Source organism: Sander lucioperca, chromosome 18 (genome assembly GCF_008315115.2).
Source record: "Sander lucioperca isolate FBNREF2018 chromosome 18, SLUC_FBN_1.2, whole genome shotgun sequence".
Lineage (NCBI taxonomy): Eukaryota > Metazoa > Chordata > Actinopteri > Perciformes > Percidae > Sander > Sander lucioperca.
In genome coordinates, this window is record NC_050190.1 from 17,751,396 (window position 1) to 17,774,039 (window position 22,644).

General features: G+C 39.2%; 1 protein-coding gene across 1 annotated transcript; it reads left to right on the forward strand.

Moving 5' to 3' along the window:
- The first annotated feature begins 1,191 nt into the window (after positions 1-1,191).
- On the forward strand, positions 1,192-22,383 carry LOC116042471 (calpain-8-like). The gene is made up of 20 exons (XM_035994945.1): positions 1,192-1,442; positions 2,352-2,421; positions 2,498-2,616; positions 2,702-2,835; positions 2,945-3,119; positions 4,886-4,960; positions 5,141-5,226; positions 5,518-5,592; positions 6,264-6,421; positions 7,849-8,022; positions 9,503-9,794; positions 10,861-10,906; positions 11,081-11,149; positions 12,507-12,564; positions 12,718-12,779; positions 13,453-13,521; positions 13,732-13,810; positions 14,842-14,958; positions 20,996-21,048; positions 21,371-22,383. Exons 1-20 carry the CDS (start codon positions 1,206-1,208, stop codon positions 21,395-21,397), a joined length of 2,175 nt encoding a protein of 724 aa, XP_035850838.1. The 5' UTR covers positions 1,192-1,205; the 3' UTR covers positions 21,398-22,383.
- The last annotated feature ends 261 nt before the right edge of the window (positions 22,384-22,644 follow it).

Consider the following 22,644-nt stretch of genomic DNA (forward strand, 5'->3'; position numbering starts at 1 on the left):
AAATGCCTTCACGAGGGAGAGGAAGAGGAGTACCAGGACAATTCTGTCTCTGTCTCCTTTTTTTCATAAACCGTACATTCTATAAAGCTACTCTGAGATGGGTCATTCATTTTTTTTGTATTGAATTTCTGCAGCAAAAGAAACAAAATGGTGGCCGGGTTTTATGTGTCAGGGCAGACCTGACATGGTATATAATAATGCAGTTTCTGTAATTCCATCTGATGTTAGTGTTTTGTATGACATTGTGCAGTGATTGACTAAATGTTCCTGTTGGGAGAGAACAGGTGTTAGTGCTTTTGAAGAATTATTTGATTTTGAGACATGTTTGCATTGTTTTGGTAGACACAGTGTATTGTGTTAGTGAATTATTGTATTTTGAAAATCAGTGTTGGAGTTTAGTTTACAATGTGTGATTTTGAGCATGAAATTAACTGTTTTGCCAATTGTGTGTTGTTGGTGTGTTGGTGCGTTAAGAGTTTAGGAAAGTTGTTAAAAGTATTGAAAAACTTGTCCTGAAAAACTGTAAGATCTTCATATGCCAGTAACATTAAAACAATGGTTGATTTACACCTTCACATACAGTCTAGCAACTTGTGGTATCCTCATAGATGTAGGCCCAGTTACTCCTGTATTATGTGACCAATGTTACATTTGAGACACTGATAATTACTGTAAGTGCAACAGTATGCCATGATTGGCTACAGTGGGGCTATCAGAAGTGTAAGGTGCCTGCACTCTTTTACGTCTTATCTTAGTATTGGGTTATTTTGATATCTGTGGTCCCGAAAAAAATAAGATAAACCGAAAGTCAAATTTGGAAAGTAACAGCCTCAGTGTCGTATGTATTTTACTGTACATTACCTACAGAGTCAGTGGATGAATCTCAACTCCGCTTGGTCTTGAGTGCATGTTCTGGCTGTGAAATGCAGTCTTTCATGTGCAGCTATGTAATAGTAAAGGATTTGAATGTACAGTAGGGTGAAATGACAATTTTTTAAGGTTGGTTTGAAAATAATCGGTTTGATGTTTACACATTAGGTCAGTTACCACATATGACTTAGGCTATATAAAAAAAAGAAAGCCCCATGATAGTTCTGATTTCCTTTGATTTCTCGACCATCTCTCAAATTTGTATGCAAAATAATTGTAAATGTCAAAATGGTTCTGCATCTTATTTTACTTAACAGAGCCCAAACACTGCAGCAATGCCTCCTCCCGGTGTGTGTCTGAACATTATGGAGGCTCGTCAAAAGCAACACGGTTATGGTAGCTTCACCAACCCTGACAGGTTCTTCAACCAAGACTACCAGGAGCTGAAACAGTGCTGTGTCACCCAAGGAGTAAAATACATCGATCAAACGTTCCCCCCTAACAGGAACTCCATTGGCAAAGGGATACTGAGACCCTCTGACCTGGCCCGTGTTGTGTGGCTGAGACCAGAGGTGAGTGCTTTGCACGGGTTAAACAGAAGCAGAAGAGAGCCCATATAACAGTAAATGTTTAATCACGTATGTTATTTGTTGTAGTCTGTCACCAGCAGGCCACTAAACCGATATAGCCGAGATAACATCTTTCAGTGATTCACTGTGTAGCACTGTCGACTCAGGTTCTAAGTTCAAAATCAACCTGATTGACAGGTTAGAGTGAAAATGGCATGTTGTCCCTCTGTTCAAATGATTTGCCTCCCACAGTGCAAACACAGGTAAGTGTCTGGCTATGTATGTAACAGCACAAACACAAGTTTGTTTTGTTTTTTACATTTTTTGAATGACTGCTATACTAGTTGCTGATTGAGGCTATACAAAAACCAGAAGTTCAAAAAACAAACTCGACATTTCTCAACACACCATTTTAATAGTGTATGTTTAGGGACCGTACTGTACACAAAGTATTGGTGTCGGGTGGGGGGGCTAAACCTCGTATTTTACTTTTTAAAATGTCGTGGCCCTTCCCACTATTATTACAGTTTCTTTGGTACTTCCTCTGACTTAGAAAAAACTGCAACGCCCTCCCTTAAATATCCTAAAATGATAACAGTACAAAAATAATAATATCCAATCATTAATAACAAAAAAACTAAGTGTCTTGGTTGCAGATTAGCTAGCTCTGGAAGAACAAATGATAAAGTATGTGTGGTCAGATCTCCTGTGAAAAAAACATTATGTGATCATATTAGCAATGACTAGCAATATTAGCAATATTCTTTTTATGTCTATGCTAATAAAATACTCACATGCACATTTCTGCATATAAAGAATCATTAGTAATTGTATTGTATTAGATATAAAATGTGAACCTATCCTCTTTTTTCAAAGTCGTTTTTGACACTCTTAACACTCCCTCCGTTTCAGAAAATTGCTCCTTGTCCAGCCTTCGTACTTGATGGGGTCTCCAGGTTTGACTTTGCTCAAGGAGTACTTGGTAGCGAAATTTCTTTATTCATCACTTTTTACTGTTATGCCTTCTTGTCTCTCTAACAACCTTTTTTTTCACTCAGGAAACTGCTGGTTTCTTGCATCTATCGGAGCTCTAACATTCCAGGACGACATCCTTGGACAAGTTGTTCCTCTTGAGCAAAACTTTGATGAGAAATACTGCGGGCTGTTCCACTTCAGGGTAAATACTAACATATACTAGCATAACTGGTTATTATTTTTTTACTTAACAAGCTTTATATTCTCATCTTTTTTAACGAATTCAGTTCTGGAGATTTGGAAGGTGGATGGATGTTGTCATTGATGACATGCTACCGACAATCAATGGGAAACTAATCTTTGTTCACTCTAAAGACCAAAATGAGTTCTGGCCTGCTTTGATGGAGAAAGCCTATGCCAAGTATGAAAACAAAAGCACATCGTTTCTCAGACATATTTGTTTTGTTAGCATGAGTTTTGTCCTATATCTGGAGTATCTGTAACAATAATATCACATCCATTTGTGTCAGAGTGTGTGGTTCCTATACCGACATGAATGCTGGAACTCCTGCAGAGGCTATGATGGACTTCACAGGTGGTGTTCACATGTGTATCAATCTGTCAGATCCCCCTGCAAACCTGTGGACGCTAATGTGCAGAGCTGGCCTATCCAAGTCACTGATGGGCTGTGGCACACCCCAAGGGGTAAGCACAAATATACCACACAAAACCAACCATGGCTGGTTCTTTTGTCATCTCACTTTACCAAGTCATTTGTTTCCAAATGCTCTTGTATAGTTTCTATTTTTTATTCTACTGGAACAAAAGCACCAACACATCACTGACAGTATGATAATAACGTCCAAAACACAAGATTCACTTTCAGTGGTTTCTGTCATGACAAATACAATATATGAAAAAAATACTTTCAAATAACTAATGTTTAAAAATAAAAATAAAACAGCTCAAATACACAGAGCTACCTATAGCTGTGGCATCGTGGACAAAGCAACCGAATGAGTATGTTCTTCCAACACATTCTCACTCTCCCATCACGTAAAATACGGACGCTTGGTCATTTGCCTTTGGCGTTTGTTATTCAAGCTAAAAGTCTCCTTTAGCGCCGGGACTCTTGACGTCACTTTTGACGCTCTGGGTCGGGAACCGACTGACATACGGCACAAGAATGGGACAGTTAGGTTTAGGAAAAGATTGTGGATGGGGTTATAAAATGTATGTGTCAGTGACACACAGCACAAGAACGGGACACGAACCCCATGTCTCCTGGGTCAAAGTCCTATGTTGTTTGACCCATCCACCACCCCAACCACCCTCCTTACGCAGCATTTCGGTCTTTCATACTACCCGCTATTGTTGTCGCTCTTAATACTACGTCATCTTATAGCGCCGAGGTCGTGCTGCTCTGCCTGGTGCGTTCCATACATACGCTGAAGGGTGCTTTTTGCGTCGTACCTGATGCTGACAGCCACTGACCAAGCGTCCGTATTTTACGAGTTGGGAGTGAGAACGGGTTGGTACTTCCGCTTATGCACAGGACGTCAGTTGAGTAGGCGGTCCTTCAATGTGGCCAGGACACATTGGCATGATCACCTCAGAATGTGGTATGAGCGATCGGGTCTCAATCCATCCTCAATACATCTCGGGTAATATTCCCACCTGTACATAGAGCTGTCCACTTGTGATCACTTAGGACGTATGTTATTAGCAGGTCTGAACAGGGCCATAGACTAGTTAGAAAGATGCTGAAGAATAAACTGAACTTCAACTTGAACAAAAATACATGTTGAAATTGAAGTTATATTCCTCAAGTGAAGAGCTGCACTGGAGGCAAAAAGAGCCAGAGCAAGCCTGGTCACTTGATGGGTTCATATTCTTCCTGCACAAATTGTTGAAGAGACATGTTTACATTATTTGTGTCCACACTTACTTAGCCATTAAAGCTGAAGAAACTTTTGGCGGAAAGAAAGACATTTCTTCTTCAAAAAATGTTACCACTGTCATTTCTGTCTATGAAATATGAAGTTACAGCTAGCAGTTGGTTAGCTTAGCTTAGCACAAAAACTGGAACGGGGAAACAACTAGCCTGGCTTAGCAAGTTTTTATTTAAAAAATTGGGCGCTATCTTAAGGTCCAGTATCCAGTTCTCATGGTCGAGAGCATCCTGTTTCCAGTCTTTGTGCTAAGCTAGCTGTCGGCTGTATCTTCACATTTAAGTACAGACATGAGAGTGTACTATCTAACTCTAAAGCAAAAAGTGGATTTCCCAAAATGTTATTTAAATATTATTGTTTAAATTGACCTCAAGTTATTCGTAATTTAGCCATTAGCTAACATCCATTTTCGTTTATTGTAACGGAGACATGAAAATCACTGTTGTGTCTACAACACATATACTGCATTGTTTTTTTGTCAGTCAACTTTTATTAACAACAAATGTTTCTGGCTTGTAGGAGACACCTGCCAACAACAAATTGCCAAATGGGTTGATCCAAGGCCATGCCTACACTGTCACGGGTGTGAAACAGGTGAAGAATTATGCTTAAGATTGCACTTGGAATTGGAAGTAACAACACAACAAACATGTATCTAAAGGTTATCATGAAGATTGTATGATCAACAGCTAGCAATCAGGTTTTTAAACTTCTACAGAAGCATACCTTTGCAAATGATTAATGGAATACATGCTGTTTATGATTGCTGGTCAGATGATAAGCCGAGGGAAACCAGTAAACCTGGTGCGTTTGTGGAACCCCTGGGGCCAAGGAGAGTGGACTGGAGACTGGAGTGATCAGTGAGTACGAAACTGTCCTGAAAATCTCCCTCCAGTTATTCTAAACTGGGTTTGCCATTTACAGTGAAGTAATCTGCTGTAACCTGCCTTAAAGGCAACTTAAAACAAGTTTTTTTTCATTCACAGAAAATACCACCTGTACTGTATTTGCATACTGTATGTGTTGAGAAGAAAACTGAGAGGCAGCGTTATCTAAGCCTCAGGACGTATGTTAGAACTTGCCTCTGAATGTCTCAAAACAACTCATAATGAAATATTATCTCCCTTCTTGCTTCACAAACTGTTTTCAAGGTCATCTCTGTGGAAAACCGTGAGTGCTAAAGATCGTGAAATGTGCCAATCAGTGGATGATGATGGAGAGTTTTGGTAAGCAAATTCAATCCAATGTTGGAAACCTTTCTAAGCATCTGGATGTTTTCTGTCCCACTCATACCCACCATACAAAGTAACTACTATAAAAACTATGCTATGTATTTAAAAAATAAGATATTCCCAAACAATGCTTTACAATGGCAACAAATAAAACAGTACTACTTATGTAGCATTATAAAATATAACATATTTCAACATTCGAAAAATGGAGCCAATTTATATTTTAAATAGATTTTACTGTGGTGGTTAAGATATATGCTAGGTAAAACGCAGCATGCATACTGTGTAGAAAAGAATGACAGTTGTCTGTTACAGGATTGTGAAAATATTTTCAGACACAAAACACCTTGAAGAACTTGCTTGTTTGTCGCTCCTTCACAAACTCACTAATTCACAAAGAACACAGAGGGAGCTGTCGTTTAGTAGTAGATGTACAGTATCTATGTTTGCTGTGTTGTGAATGTAAAAGAGTCCATCTACACTCCTAAAAAAATGAAAAAGTTAATAGATAAAAGTACTTCTAACCCATACTGAAACAGAAGGAATATATTTATCTTTATGAATTGTATACTGTATTTCTCAAGGTCAGGGTTTCTTAGTTTCAGCATCACATCCAGAGGGAAAAAAAAATGACATTATCCAAAATCAATATCTGATGTCAACAGGATGACACTGGAAGACTTCTGTAAGTTCTACTCAGATCTTGACATCTGCTCCCTATATCCCGACTTCCTTGATGGAAATTCCTCTCACTGGAAGACCTCCATGTATGAGGGCAGATGGGTTGCAGGAACAACTGCTGGGGGTTGCATGAATAATAAAGGTAATTCCAGGATGTCTGGACTCAAATTTAATAAGACCTGATATTATTTGTCATACCATGTGTTTGATAACACCATAAATTCTAGTACGTGGCATCTGCCATATCAACATTAACCACAATTTGACAATCTGTCACTGCAACAGACGTGAATATCCTTTTAACCCTCTTAGATTTGTATTTGCCTTTTGTCTAGGAAGTTACTTATTCAAAAGTAAAAGCAAAATGCAGCAGGGGAGAGTTCTGCACAGAGAAAGCTGGACTAAATGAGAGTGGAGCAACAACCAGATCATCCTTCATATTCCCAACTCCCTTTGAGCCTTCAAAAAATAAATAAATAAACACTAGAATAAACCATAATTATAAATTATAGAACACATTGTTAATAATACAAACACTAATAGTATGTCTGTACTGAACCAATAGATTATCACTGAAATTCTGCACCAAGGTGTTTTGGGCAAGGGCCATTATCCACACTTAATATTTATGAAAACCACAGTTCTCTTCTTATCTTATAATATATAATATAATGTATGGATTTATGAGAAATCCATGTTGAAAAAATTAAGAGACTAAAGCAGTAATGGAACTAGCTTCAAGAGCCCAGATGCTCAAGTTATCAGTGCAACTGTGCAGCACTGTCAAACTTGTTTTTATTTCTGTAGCTTCAGCCATTGTTTTTTCACCCCAGCAGAGTTAGGACCGAGATCTTGAAATGCTGTCACTTACAACAGGTCCAAAGGGGCAAACATTTGCTTTATTAACAATTCCTCTCAAATGATACATATGTTCCACACACTTAAGATTAGATTAGATACAGACGTGACTGTTTTTTCAAAGAAGCAAACCTTGCTCACAGTCACATCAATAATTAACATCATGCTGTAAAAGCAGGACAATTTAAATTTGTAATAAAAAGAATTGTGTCACAATGCTTGTGTTTGGATTTAGCGCTGGTAGAGAGGAGAGGCTGGTGTGTTTACGCCAGCAGCTAACTTTACAAGAATTTGTTCAAATTTCAAGATTCACGACAGACTAAGATAAACAAAAAAATAAACTGACAGCTTTTATTTAAGCTTGTTTGTAAAAAAAAAAATCGCTATTTGCAGAGTAGCATGCTGTTTGTGTAAATTACAAAACTTATACAACTACTTTACTTTGTTATATAGTACAGAATGTAAAAACTCACAAATCCTCTACTGCTGCAAGCGATGAGACTGTAGATTCAATAATAGACAAGTTGACATTTTGAGAACAATTTGAACTTAGTGAGATTGCTGAGTAAGACTTGCTTTGCTTTCAATTTTTCAGTTCATTAGTAATAACCAAAAAACATTCAATTTTAAACCTGATAATCAAATCACTTACCCTACTCTTTGCCACATGATACAGTGCAAAAATATGTTACTCCTCTCTTTGTCTTCCAGACAGTTTCTGGACTAATCCTCAGTTTCGGGTCAAGATTGACGGTGAATATTCGGAGATAGATGGAGAGAAAAACGTGCTGGTATCTCTCATGCAAAAGTCTGACAAGAGGAACAGACACCTGGTCCAAAATCTCCACATTGGTCTCACTGTATTTGAGGTAAATATTAGCCTTTGTAATATTATATAAAATATACCCATTGTGTCTGACACATTATGAGGACTATCATGGACAGTAGATATAAAAGGTAGCTGAAGTTGTCAGTTTAAGTAAAAAACAACATAGAATTTTGGTGTAGACCACAGAGCATTTAGTGCCATGTTGAATTTATGGGAATACTACTGCTGGAGCAGAGAAAATGTCTAAAAAAAATGTATCTAAAATAGAATAATTATACCCCCTGTAACCTGGAATACTGGACAAAAACTTCCTATTTAGTTTAGGCACCAAAACGAATGGTTAAGATTAGAAAAAGTTTGTGTTTTTGGTTTCAAATAACTACTTCTTGGACACAAACACTGGTCCCCCATGTGAAAGTCCTGTGTTTTGGGACATATCCACCACCCTGACGTCCTCCTTACACAGAGTTTGGCGCTCTAACTGTATACTAAGTGACATGATTTCCTTTTTTGCTCCTGTCATAATAACTACGGATGAGGGATGACCACGATATGTGCCTTTCACAAAATGCCAGCTTCACTTGTATGATTCCGCACGTGTGGCTGTAAGTCAATAAGAATAATTGTGGGTTATAAGAATTTCAGAAGAATAGAAATAATAAGAGAATGAATAAGTGACTTAATTAGGGTTAGAAGGCTTAGGAACCATATTCTAGTACAGTGGTTCCCAACCTGGGGTCCGGGGACCCATCAGGGGGGCGGCAAAGATCAGAGGGGGTGCGCAAGTCTTTATCTGGTTTGAGGTTGAGGTAAAAAAAAAATATTTGCACATGTTAAACAAATTATGATAATACACTAGAATATATAATGTATACAAAAGTCTGTATAAAAACTATATATTTTTGTTCTTGCTTAAACTTGTAGGCAGGCTACTTAGTAGGCCAAACCTCCAGGACCTCTTAACCTGTGGCCCTTGCTGTCATCAGGTCAGCTGCTAGCTGCTATCATCCTCATTTTTCCTGCCGCCATGGCATCACTATTTTATGAATGAAACATGGCGGAGAAACGTAAAAGTGCTGATAACTCCTCTGTATCAAAAAAGAAAGTAAGGCTCTATCTCGAGAGTTACCTCAACTTCGGTTTCAGAGGGGGGGGCTCAGCTTAAGTAGTAGCTCGGACGTAAGTAGGGGGGGGGCGCCAAGGAAAAAAGGTTGGGAACCACTGTTCTAGGACATGTATCTGGCAGAATTTGCTGCAGCACCGGAGCAATCGCGGAAGTGAAACGTCAAAGATATAGACTAGACAACAGTTGGCTAGCAATGCTAAAGGCTAATTCAGAGTATGCTTTTTATTTGTAGGAACTGTATATATGCATATAATAATAATAATAATAATACATGATTTTAACTGAAAATTTTAACTCATTTATTGAATTCATGTTTTTTTGTCCCTAACATGAACTCATCTTCCACTGATTTTCCTTAAGGTGAACAACAACGTAAGAAACAATTTTTTATCTTAATCCATATGCCATAGTAAACCTTCTCCATCCACATTGTGCAGCTCAGGTAAATGATATAAACTGCAGAGAACTGAAAATAATATATTTTTTACTACAGTACAAGGCGCAGAAGGGAAAATTCCCAGCCTCTTTCTTCAGAAGCCACGCACCTGTTGCCCAAACTAAAACCTACATGAATGCACGTGATGTGATGGAGTTCCTTTTGCTAAAGCCTGGTGAATACGTGATTGTGCCGTCCACCTTCAATCCCAATGAGATATCCTCCTTCATCCTGACCATCCTCTCCAAGGAAGAGACCCACGGCTAGTAAGTCACTCGCAACTCACTAATTTGTGTTTAAACACATGTACCATTAATCTATATGCCACAGTCCACATATTATAAGCCTTGCACTGCAGTGCAACAGGCAATGTTGAGTAAGTTACTTGAAAATTGTAATCAATTTATCACATTCCTTATTTTAATTATTTAGCAGCAATAGTGTCAAAGTAGCCTGGCTCCGCCCTCTTACTTACTTCCGCTCAATTTTCATTTCCCTTCAGTACTCCGTCATGGTTTGCGGTATATTCTTAGGTTTTCTCCGGTCAAATATTTACCGGTCCAATCAGCGAACAGAGGGAGTGGCTGAGAACGATGACGTTGAGGACGTGCACTAGAAAGATGCGAGCGAAGCCATTCGGTCCGTTGTGGCAGTAATGCTGCCGAATATCCAGAAGTTAAAGCCCAAGCAAGAACAATCTTTGCTGAGTTGTGTTGGTGGCCATGATGTTGTGGCCCTCCTCCCCATGGGGTTCGGGAACAGTTTGATTTTCCAGCTCGCTCTGTTAGTGGTGAAGTAGTTGGCTAAAGCTATCGCTAGCGGTGCTAATGCTAATAGCCTTGATGGTCTCCCCTCTTGTTGCACATGCGCATGGCATACGTCATGACCAAATTGGTTATGATTGCGGTTAGTGATTGGTTATGGCAGATCCAGAGTGGCTCTGGGCAGATCCAATAGTTTAAAACTTCAACAGAGTACCCGCCTTCAAGGAAGTTAACACTTGTCAATGGAGAGAGGCCAGACTCTCTGTACAAATGAAATGTACGAGAGTCTGGTAGGACCAGGCTAGTGTCAAAGGGGATTTTAAACAACTCCAAAGCACAGATAACAAAGTTACAGTATATTAACCCTCCATCTAACTCCTTTTAAGACAGCGAACAAGCCAATCCCCCAAAATGTCGATGTACTGTAACGGAGTGTTACTGGGATTTAGTAACTGTAAAGACATTACTGAATTTTAATCACTACTTGTTACTTTAATGCATTAGAAAGTAATGTGTTACTGCTCAACACTGTCCACAAGTAATGTATTTATGTGGTCTTTCCTCTCAGTGAGAATTCTGATGGCGATAATCACAAACAAAGGGAAGTAGAAGAGGTGTGCAAGATTTTTAAATACATGGTCAATGTTCATATTATTTTGATATTGCTGTTGTGTTACATGTTTACTATGTTGATTACATTGATAACATACATAGTATATAGCTAATGTACATACATATCAAACAGTGCATTCATTCATCTGGAGCTGAAAGCACTCAATCTTTTGCAGCCCATGCGAACCGAAAACGTAGAGGATGACGACAAAAAGAGAACCTTTTTCAGTCAATACTCTGACAAGGTAATTTGTGTGTCTTAAGGAATTAGTTCAACATTTTGGAAAATATGCTTATTTGTTTTGCTACATTCTCCACCAGCATAGACTCCTGATTTCACAGAAAAAAGTGAAATAACCATGTCCTCTGAACATTGCATTATGTACCACCACCACATGTGTTAAAATTACATGTCGGGACCACGCAAGCAATTTAGGTCCAGGCAACAAAACTACTTGGTTAGGTTCAGGAAAAAAATCATAGTTTGGGTTAAAATAAGTATTTTACATACGTAATTTAAAGGTGCCCTGCCACACAAAACCGTTTTTACTTGCATTTTTTGAAATATGTTAGGTCCATATGTGTTTGTGTTATGTCGTGAATGTGAAAATGAACTGCTACCTCCTCTGTCAGCTCTAGCCACTGAAAAGAAATAGGCGGAGAAATCAGGCCAATTACAAAAGCTGGTCAGTCTGACATCATGTTGCCTGAGCTCATTACTATTCATGAGGTCACCCAGTTCCGCTAGGTAAAGGATGCTGATAGCCAGGCTCTCATTGGCTAGCTGTTAGCCAATCAGAGTCAAGCAGCTTAGCTCATTTAATATTAATGACAACTGGCACAAATCGAGTTGAGTCTTCCTGCAGGCTTTCTATACCACGCTACAATGGCTTGAAACAAGGTAACCAAGGCATTTTTTCCACAAAAAAATGTTAGAGTCCATGGTAGAACTTCAGTCATTACCACAAAGTAATGAAATATGTGTGGCAGGGCACCTTTAAGTATGTTACGGCTATGTGACATAAGTTAAGTATGTTATGTATTTTATCTTACGCACATAAGTAAAAAAAAAAAAAGAAGTCATAATTGACTTTTGGTTTCACATGGGACACGAACAGCAGCTTCCATACATAGACTGTGGCTGTGTGGGTGTGTTCAACCGTGGCGTGATGTACCTTTGTACCTTTGAGTTTCCATTGGCATTCTTTCCGTGGTACTGCCACATATTTTAAAATATTCCATGCCACCACCACCAGGTAGTGCGGTGTTATGAGGTTGTGGTCATTTCACGTAGTTCTGTGAGATCAAGCTGCCGAGAAGTTACCAAGAAATAGTCACAGAGAATTGTTTTTACACTTTTTGTACTGCATTATGCTAAGCTAACTGCCTGCAGCTTTTAAGTGTGCACTGTATTTTCTATTTGAGCTATATCATTATTCCTTTGGGGTTTTGTCTTTTCTACTGGAATTAAAACATCTTATGTAATTTCTTTTAAACCCATAAGGTGGTCATGCTATTATTTTCCCTAAATATAAAGGTAACAAAGATCATGACAGCTAACATATGAGCCAAATATAAGTCTTTCCTTCTTTCCATTTCTAGTATGAAGAAGTCGATGCTGAGCAGCTCCATAGGCTTCTAAATGAAAACGTTCTGAAAGGTTTGGACTGTAAAACTACAAGAGGCTAGACAGCATATGAGCTAAACGTATATATTCAAATAATATAATAATAATAATAATAATAATCTTGTGTAGCACTGCTATGTTGTATGTAGTTAAATTCAGTCTCCTGCTATTTCTATTTTTATTTAGGAGACTTGAAATCTGGAGGATTCAGCATTGATGCCTGTCGCAGCATGGTTGCTCTGATGGATGTATCCTCTTATGTGATATTCATTGTGAATGGGTTTACTGGTCTCCACCTCAGCTCCCAGTTTGCTAAAAGGGACATCTCTCACAGTAGTTATATTAAACACATAAGTAGTGTACATGCCAAAACCTGCCTGCCCTTTTGGTGGTTTCACAAACATGAACTGATTTAAAGGTCAGGTGAAGACATGAAGCGACATGTACACCAAGTCAAACTTTTGCTTCCAGTTGATGCCTATTTTGCTTGTGTTTATATGATTGTGGCATGTTATTACAGAGTTACCGTCTTCTCTACTAACTAATGTAATGCACAAAAACCTGCCTTCACTTTTGTATATTTTAAAGGTATAGTAAGTGATTTTAATCCAATACACTTTTTGTCAAATTCAGCAAATATATCCTCATGGTCACCTAGCTCTCTATTTTCTGTGTGCACTGAAAAAAAACAGTGTTAATACACAGTCCTGGCTCTGTAAATGGAAAACAAACAGGAGTGCATGAGCCATAAAACACTATTCCAGGCGGTGACAGTTGATGGTGGGGGGGCGGAGCTTATGAAGGGAGGGTTGTATTCTTTTGGCAGTTGAGTTCAAATACCTTTAACACACAACTAGATTTAAAGGTCAGGTTAAGACATGAAATAACATATACAGCGCTTATACCTTAATGTTGGGTTAGACATCAATCACCGGCAAACTGAACGGTGAGGAATTTGTTCGTCTGTGGAAGGTGGTCATCACATACAAGGTAACAGGAACCAAGTGAAAGTTCAACACTTCATAATAAAACAAAGATGCCTGGTGGCTTCCTAATAATTACAGACATGACTGTATGAGTCTGCTCATTCGCCCATCAATGCAGGGTTAGGGTGCGTCCTGATTCTGTGTATAGGGTCTGTGTGTTCTCGCTGTGTCAAGCTCAGAGATTTACAATACTAAAAGTCTTTTCTTTTACCAGGACATTTTCTTCTGCACAGATGTTTCACAAACAGGGACACTGTCACTGAGTGAGCTGAGGAACGCAATCATGGTTTCAGGTAGATGATCGACCAACTTTTCTTTGTCTACTACAGACAGAACTGAACCATCCTAGAATTTTTACCATGATTTAAATCTTATAAATTGTACACAACAACAGAAATATTTCCAACTCTAACTAATTGTTTACATTTGTGAACATACAAGTGAATACACACAGTAACCAAGAATACACGCATTGCACACAAACTGGTGTTTATAAAGACTAGTATCATGATTGTCAATGTACTTCCATGCATGTTAGTACTCGCTGTGATAATATCTCAAGTAGGGGTTACATAAACAGAAACACTTAACAATAAATGACTCTAGTTACAGCTGTGCCTGGTAGCCAGCAGTAACAAAAACAGAACAGCAGGCTGTGATGAACCCATCTAGAATGTATTAATTAATTTCAGTAATGCTAATATTCCACAAAACCCTACACAGTACTATAATTGGGAGATGAATGCATGTGAAGCATTAGTAGGGCTTCTATATTTATACAAGGTTGATGCGTGACAGCAATGAGCATACACAGGGGTTTTAGTCTTAGGCCTACAATGAATGAAATGCATTTGGCCCTACTGGCACTATGTTTGTAGATTTTGCTGCGCTAGGCCAGAATAAGCATGTAGCAGAAAATTCTAAAGGAATGTTTAGTAAAGTTTGGCGAGAGTTTTATTGGCTATACTCCCCAACTTTAATTCCTCAGGTCAGGAGTAATAATAGTACATCAGGCTTGTCTGTCAACTATAAAAATACTGAGCTGTAGTTCAAATGTGTAATGTTAAACACCTGCTTTGTGTTTAACTGACATTGATGATGAACATTTATTTACTTAAACAGATTCCAGCCACTTTTAATTCATTCAAATGCAAACACAGGTGTTACTAATCACACTAATTATGGTTCTATTCATGTGTCCCAGTAGGCCAGTGACAGTGTCAGTGTCATGTCTTAACAAATTGAAAAATAATCAGCAAATTAGTTGCAGCCCTAATATAAATCATACTTAAACTTTTGTCCCATATACACGTATCTTGTTCAGGAAAGAGGATCAGAGATGACATGCTGAATTTGATGGCTGTGCGCTACGGTGGCTCCTCTGGACAAATAACGCTGGAGAGCTTCATCAGTCTAATGCTTCGCTTTGACTGCATGAACCGTAAGTAAATTTAGGCAGCTGATGACAGTAGATAATAGTTAAAAAAAAAAAAAAAAAAAAAAAAATATATCAATCAATCAATCAAACTTTATTTATATAGCACTTTACAGCAACCAGCAGGTATCCAAAGTGCTTAACATCGAAACCAAGAATAAAAACACATATCATACAATATAAAGAAAGTACATGTAAAATCAGAAATAGTTACAGAGAAACAGAAGAACGAAATCGTCACACCACTGCTACGTATTAAAAGCCTGACTAAACAGATGCGTTTTAAGTTTGGACCTAAAAAGAGCTACATCTGTAATAGTGCGGATATCAGGGGGTAACTTGTTCCAGAGTCTCGGGGCAGCAACTGCAAAAGCCTGGTCACCCCACCGTTTATATCTAGACCTTGGCACTTCTAAAAGTCGCTGGTTTGAAGACCGCAATGACCGGTTGTGCTCCCGCAAAGTTAAAATTTCGGACAAATACTCCGGGGCCAGACCATTTAAGGCCTTGAAAGCAAACAATAAAATCTTAAAATCGATTCTAAAACGCACAGGGAGCCAATGAAGGGTGTAGAGAACAGGAGTGATATGTGCACGTCTAGATGTGTTAGTTAAAAAGCGAGCAGCTGCATTTTGCACAAGTTGAAGACGTGAGATGGAGGTCTGATTCAGACCAACGTAAAGAGCATTACAATAATCCAACCTAGAACTAATAAAGGCATGAATTGCCTTTTCTAGATCGTGCCTGTTGAGGAAAGGCTTAACTTTAGCCAGGAGACGAAGCTGGAAAAAGCTCATTCTAACAACATCACTGATCTGCTTGTCAAATTTCATGCTGCAATCAAAAGTAACCCCCAAATTTTTGACAGCTGACCTAGTGTAGGATGCTAGAGCTCCCAAACTCAAAGCTGGACCATTTTGCGTGCCTGAAGTACTGAAAATAATACACTCCGTTTTATCTTCATTCAAATTAAGAAAGTTTTCTGAAAGCCACAGCTTAATATCAGTGATGCAACTAGGCAGGGAGTTTAGTGCGACACTGTCATTTGCTTTAATAGGCAAATAGATTTGCAAATCATCTGCGTAACAATGAAATGACAGTTTATGCTTTCCTATAATAGCCCCTAAAGGCAGCATATATAAAGAGAACAGAATGGGGCCAAGAATTGAGCCCTGGGGAACCCCACAAGAGAGAGGAGCAGCTGACGAGAAGAGGTCACCAATCATGATAGAAAAGCTCCTATTAGCCAAATAGGAGCTAAACCATTCAAGTGCCGAGCCTCTGATGCCTACACTATGATCAAGGCGAGAGAGGAGGACTGCATGGTCCACTGTGTCAAAAGCCGCTGTGAGGTCCAAGAGCACTAAAACAGTAGGATTCCCGGCATCTACAGACAAGGCAATGTCATTATGTACTCTCAACAGTGCAGACTCAGTACTGTGACGTGATCTAAAACCAGATTGAAATTTTTCAAACACAGAGTTCTGCTGTAAAAAGGCTTGTAACTGTATGAAAACAACTTTTTCCAAAACCTTAGAAAGAAAAGGCAGATGAGAGACTGGTCTAAAATTTGTCAACACTGTGGGGTCAAGATTAGGCTTCTTAAGTAGGGGCCTGACCACAGCATGTTTGAAGGCAGCTGGGACAGAACCTAAACTAAGACAAGAATTAAAAAAAGTAAGAAGACTAGACCCAATGGTGCTATTAAAAACCTCCTTCACCATTCTGGCGGGAACAATGTCTAGGGGACCGTTGGAGGGTTTCATGTGTTGTACAACCTCACTAAGTAACGTCAGTGAAACTGGTTTAAATTCCTCAAACACAGCTGAGTGTGCAGGAGAAGCAGGTACAAACACTTTAAAATTAGCACTGGCATTTTTCCTGACAGATGCTACTTTGTTGATAAAATAACAGAGAAATTTCTCACATGTACTGATTGAAACATCTGTTGGAGCAGAGGTGCATGGATTTACAACAGAGTTAATAGTATTAAATAATACTCTAGGTTCATGGCAGCTGCTAGCTATGACGGAAGAGAGATGGTGCATCTTTGCCACCTTCACAGCCTTCTGGTATGCTGCTAGACTGTCCCTTAGTAAACCCAGTGATACATGTAAATTGTCCTTCTTCCATCTTCGTTCAGCTTTTCTGCAGTGTTGCCTAAGGGCCCTTGTGGTGTCATTTAGCCAGGGGTCCGCCTTAGGTTTAATAGATTTAATCCGATGAGGGGCAATAGAGTCTAGGATTTCAGTGCATGTGGAGTTGAACACAGAGAGAATGTTATCTGGGGAAGAGGGAGATACCAGACCATTCTTTACATAAAACTGTGAGCCCACAAACGCAGAAGCAAACTCTCCAGCTGAAGAGGAGGTGATGCAGCGGCGCCTAGAAGCTGAGGAGACAGGCTTACTAGCAGGTAGTGGAACACTGATCTCAAACCTGATGGGGAAGTGATCTGAGATACCAGTTTCTGTTATTTCTCCCCGAGAAACTGAAAACCCGTAGGAGATGATGAGATCCAAGGTGTGGCCTAGATGGTGTGTCGGCCCTTCCACACATTGATTAAGGCCAAAAGAGTTCAAAAGTGTTTTAAAATCATGAGCAAGTGGGTTTGAGGGACAACACACATGGATATTGAAATCCCCACAAACCAGAAGCTTGTCATATTTAGGAACCACATCAGCTAAAAACTCAGAAAACTCACATATAAAATCCTTGTTGAGTTTTGGTGGGCGATAAACAACTGCACACAACACAGGAGAATCCAGGTCAGCCACAAACAGCTGAAGCTCAAAGCTATTATAACTGAGTGCAGGTAACAACCTGCATCTGTACTCATCTTTGAAGAGAGTGGCCAGCCCACCACCTCGACCTGACACTCTGGGCGAGTTGAGGAAAGAACAGCTGGGGGGGAGGAGCTCCGAGAAGGCGCTATCATCACCTGGTTTCAGCCAGGTTTCCGTCAACAACAGAAAGTCCAGCGCATTTGTCGTAAAAAAGTCATTCAATATAAAAGTCTTATTTGTGAGTGATCTAGTGTTGATCAGCGCCATGCGAATCGGGCGCCTTTCAGTCTGTTGGGAGGCACGACTGAGCGGGCGGAGATTCCCATGCACGCAGCCTCGCTTGGAGCGCTTCCTGTTCCAGCAGCGGGAAGACGGGCACTCGGAGTCCGGTACAGTCGGCCGGAGCCACCGGTAACTGTGGACCGGAGAAAGCCGCAGATTGCAACCGATGAACTCCGCGGGAAACCCGACACATGGATGGCCCAGATCGCAGGTGGAGGATGATGCCAGGTACGCTCTGAGCCTGACACGTACTCCTCCTCTCTTGCCGCGTCTCCTGCGGCGATTGTTGCGGAGCGGCAGACAGGGCTGACGCCGTAGAAAGGCAGGAATGGACGCCAGGAAAGGCGGCGGCGGCGTACCTGACTGACCGTCAGAGCCGTAAATTGGAACTTTCTCCGCAGACTTATATATAGTTAAAAGAGTCAGGCGGTCATACACCAGCAGCGGTGATACATTTCGAGTGACAAGCAATAGAAACAGGCAAATCAGCAATAATCCCAGCAGAGGTAAGCGGCGAGACACACACAGCGGCGCCATCTTGACATCTAAAATATATATATATATATATATATATATATATATATATATATATATATATATATATATATATATAACAAATACTTTTCCTGAAATTTTATTGACTTTGAGCCTTTTCTGTATGATCAGCAAACTATTTTTGCTTATTTCAAATGTGTAAATGAATGTCTTGTGTCATTAGCAAATGCTTCCATTGAAGGTAAAATGGCATTACAATTTCACTTTAGAGGTGTTTTAACATTAATATGAGTTCCCCTAGCCTGCCTATGGTCCATTAGAGCAGTGGTTCCTTGGCGCCCCCCCTACTTATGTCTAAGAAAACCTGAGCCCCCACTCCGAAACCGAAGTTGAGGTAACTCTCGAGATAGAGCCTTACTTTTTTTTTTTGATACAGAGGAGTTATCAGCACTTTTACATTTCTCCGCCATGTTTCATTCATAAAATAGTGATGCCGTGGCGGCAGGAAAAATGAGGATGATAGCAGCTAGCAGCTGACCTGATGACAGCAAGGTCCACAGGTTAAGAGGTCCTGGAGGTTTGGCCTACTAAGTAGCCTGCCTACAATTTTAAGCTAGATACAAAAATATATAGTTTTTATACAGACTTTTGTATACTATTATACTATATTATATATTCTAGTGTATTATCATAATTTGTTTAACATGTGCAAATATTTTTTTTTTTACCTCAACCTCAAACCAGATAAAGACTTGTGCACCCCCTCTGATCTTTGCCGCCCCCCTGAGGGGTCCCCGGACCCCAGGTTGGGAACCACTGCATTAGAGGCTAGAAATGGCGATAGGTTTAAACCAAGCCCTGGGTATCCTGCTCTGCCTTTGAGAATATGTAAACTCAGATGGGCCAATCTGGAATCTTCCCCTTATGACATCATAAGGGGAAAGGTTACCTCCCCTTTCTCTGCTTTGCCCATGGCAAGCTGGTCAAGGCCACACCCCCACCCTCCACCTTGCCCCGCCTCTCTCCTCCTCATTAGCATTTAAAGCTACAGACACAGAAATGGCACGTCCTAAGGAAAGCTCATTGTGGGACCGGCTCGTACAATCAATCAATCAATCTATCTATCTATCTATCTATCTATCTATCTATCTATCTATCTATCTATCTATCTATCTATCTATCTATCTACTGAGGCTAATTGGTGATGAGGCGCAGCTGGGTAGTGAGGTGATTAACTCAGGTGATAGATCAGACTACCTAACGGGAGCTGCTAGTGGGAAGGTAAAGACCAGCAGAGAACAGAATACTGTATGTTAATGTACAAGACTGTGAGGATCTGGATGTAGATTAGTGAGGAGAAGCTAACACAGCAGCAGCAGCAGCAGCGTTTCCATTATTATTGTGCTACATTAATTAGTGATAGGATGTAGCAAAAGAAAAGTCATGTGAAAATGCCACTGAATATTGTCATAATAAAGCCAGTTTGACACCCAAACATACCTTATTTATTCATTAATTTAGTCATTCCATTGACAAAACATGAAATTAATGTCTGTCAATCCAGTGCCACCATTAGGTTCACATTTGTGGTTTAAAGTAACATTTCTCAACAACCTTTGGATGGTTTGCCATGAAATGTGGTATATACATTCATATTCCCCGCAGGATTAATTGTAATTACTTTTCACATCCTCTTTTTATTCATATCTGTGCAGTGCTAATTGGCAAATGTTAGCATGCTATCACATTACACTAAGATGCTGAACATGGCAAACATTATACCTGCTAAACATCTGCACGTTAACATTGATTGACTAGTGCACTGCCTGTTCAAAACGTGCCTTTTTGGAATTGGCCGATTGTACCCCAAAATAACTTACAGAAGGCCCCCAAAGCAACTCAACTGTTTACTACTGACTTACTGTGTACTGTTCTACTTCAGAGGAAACTACTACTGCTACATTTACCTGACAGAGAAATGTTACTGGTTACATTGCAGATTCAGATTTTATTCACAAAATATCACAATTTAATATGATGCATAATTATTCACGAAACTATCCAGCATTAAATTAGAGTTGAAATCTCAACCAGATGTTAACTAAATTTAAGTACATTGTGCTGATAATGCCTCTCTTTCCACTTTAACTAAACATTTGAATGCAAGACTTGTACTTTGCTGTCATAGGTGGTTTTACCATATGGCATAGGTAAAGGGCCTCGTGAATTTGTGTGTTTTTTACAAATAAGATTTATAGAACACAACCGGTTACGCATATTGCAGCGCGGCTTAATCAGGCACAACTCGGCTGCAGCTCATCTAGAGATTTGGCGTGTCGCCTATTTGTTCCATGTAGTGTGGTCATGCGGATGTCGGGGACATTATTAACTTCTGTGATGGCATATGACAGACATGTCTAACTCCCACTCCTTGCCTTCATAGTTTCTGAAGTAATAAGAATTTGTGTCTTTCTCAATAGAAATCTTCAGCCAGTTGTCTGATGGGACGAACATGACTCTTCGTGGATCAGAGGTAATAAAAGTTCTTTAGAGGTGTACACTAGGACACATTTCTTAAAACGTGTTGGTAATTTAAGTTTTTAACCAATCACAGCCTGCACAGCTGTTGATCTGAAACAGAGGGAGGAACATGTCTTATTGGTAGGCTAATGGTACTGATGCAAAAAAGTCTTTGTTTCAAATACAATCCCCTTAGTGTGTTGAGGGTGATGTTCTAGGAATTATGGCATTCTTGTACTACATTATTAGTTGTCTGTGATAAAATAATCCTGCTTTTAACCAGTACTACACATACATTGAAGCGCAAGAATAATCTATCCCTTTTTAATTTGCAGTGGATGTACCTTTCAATGTACACCTAAGAGAAGATGGACTGCAGGATTCATTTGGAATTACAGCAGTAGATGATGTAAAGGAAATACAAAAGGTGTTATTCTGCAAATTAACTATTACATGGTATGAAACAAGGTATTCATTTCTAAATTTGCTAATATTAGGGGTGTAACATGTAATGTAATGTAACAAACATTGTGTCCTCCTATCTGACTTGTTGCCTTTCCTGTGTCTCTCTTTTCTACTGCAAAGTAGAGTGGGAGAACAACTGGAAGGAACATGCACAGTGTGGCTACTTTGCTTCCCTGTTATAGACAGTACCTGTTAGAAAAAAATATGATACTCTTCTTCTCTCTGTTAGTATTAAACTGTTTGCATAACAACTAGCCAAAATACTGCTGATATTCTCATGAGAAAAATCTTGGGAGCCACTTCCTGACCTTGTGGGAGACAACAACATCATTTCATATTATGATTTCATTCTTCACTCATAGAAAGCTGCTGTAGAAGGCTTTCGTCAGTCATTTTTCTGTACTTATGCTGTGAAGTGCTGTAAAATTTGACTCTACTTGCAAGTTAATGAACTTTGAGACATTTTCAGTGATTCTGTCTCTTGATAAATAATTATCATAACAGTACCCAAAATGCACATAGCATTGAATACTACAAAATACAATTTTTGGACTGTATCTCATGAGTGCGCTGTTATTCTAACTAAGGTTCAAAATGTTACATTTGTTACAAATGCTGTTTAGAAGTGAAAATATATGTTGTTACTTAAAGTGAATACAAGTGTAGAGCACTATAGCACAGCTGTGTCAAAAACACAAGTGGATCATAAACACAAAAATTGTATGAACTCAATTTTTGTTTTATTGTTACATCCCTACTAAATGTAATGTGAAATACAAAATATGTGAAAATATGACCTTTTTTTAAGTCTAACTTTAAGTCTCTCAGATGTAAGCTACTTTTTTCACTCTGTACTTTACAAAATAAAGACATTATGCAAACAGTTGTAGTATATCCATATTTCTTCCAAACCTTATAAATGCCTTACAGATGTCTTATCAAAAAATGGGCTTCATAAATATGGAATACACACGTATCATAGCTTTGGAGATGGCTAGTTTGTTTTCAACATAAAGGTCAGGATTAAAAAAATTAATGATGATGTGTTGCCTTTTGATCAGACTAAAAAAATTGTCACTTGAGTCCAAACTTAACAATAATGACAATGTTTTTCTTTTTCAATGCACACTCTTTGGAGACTATT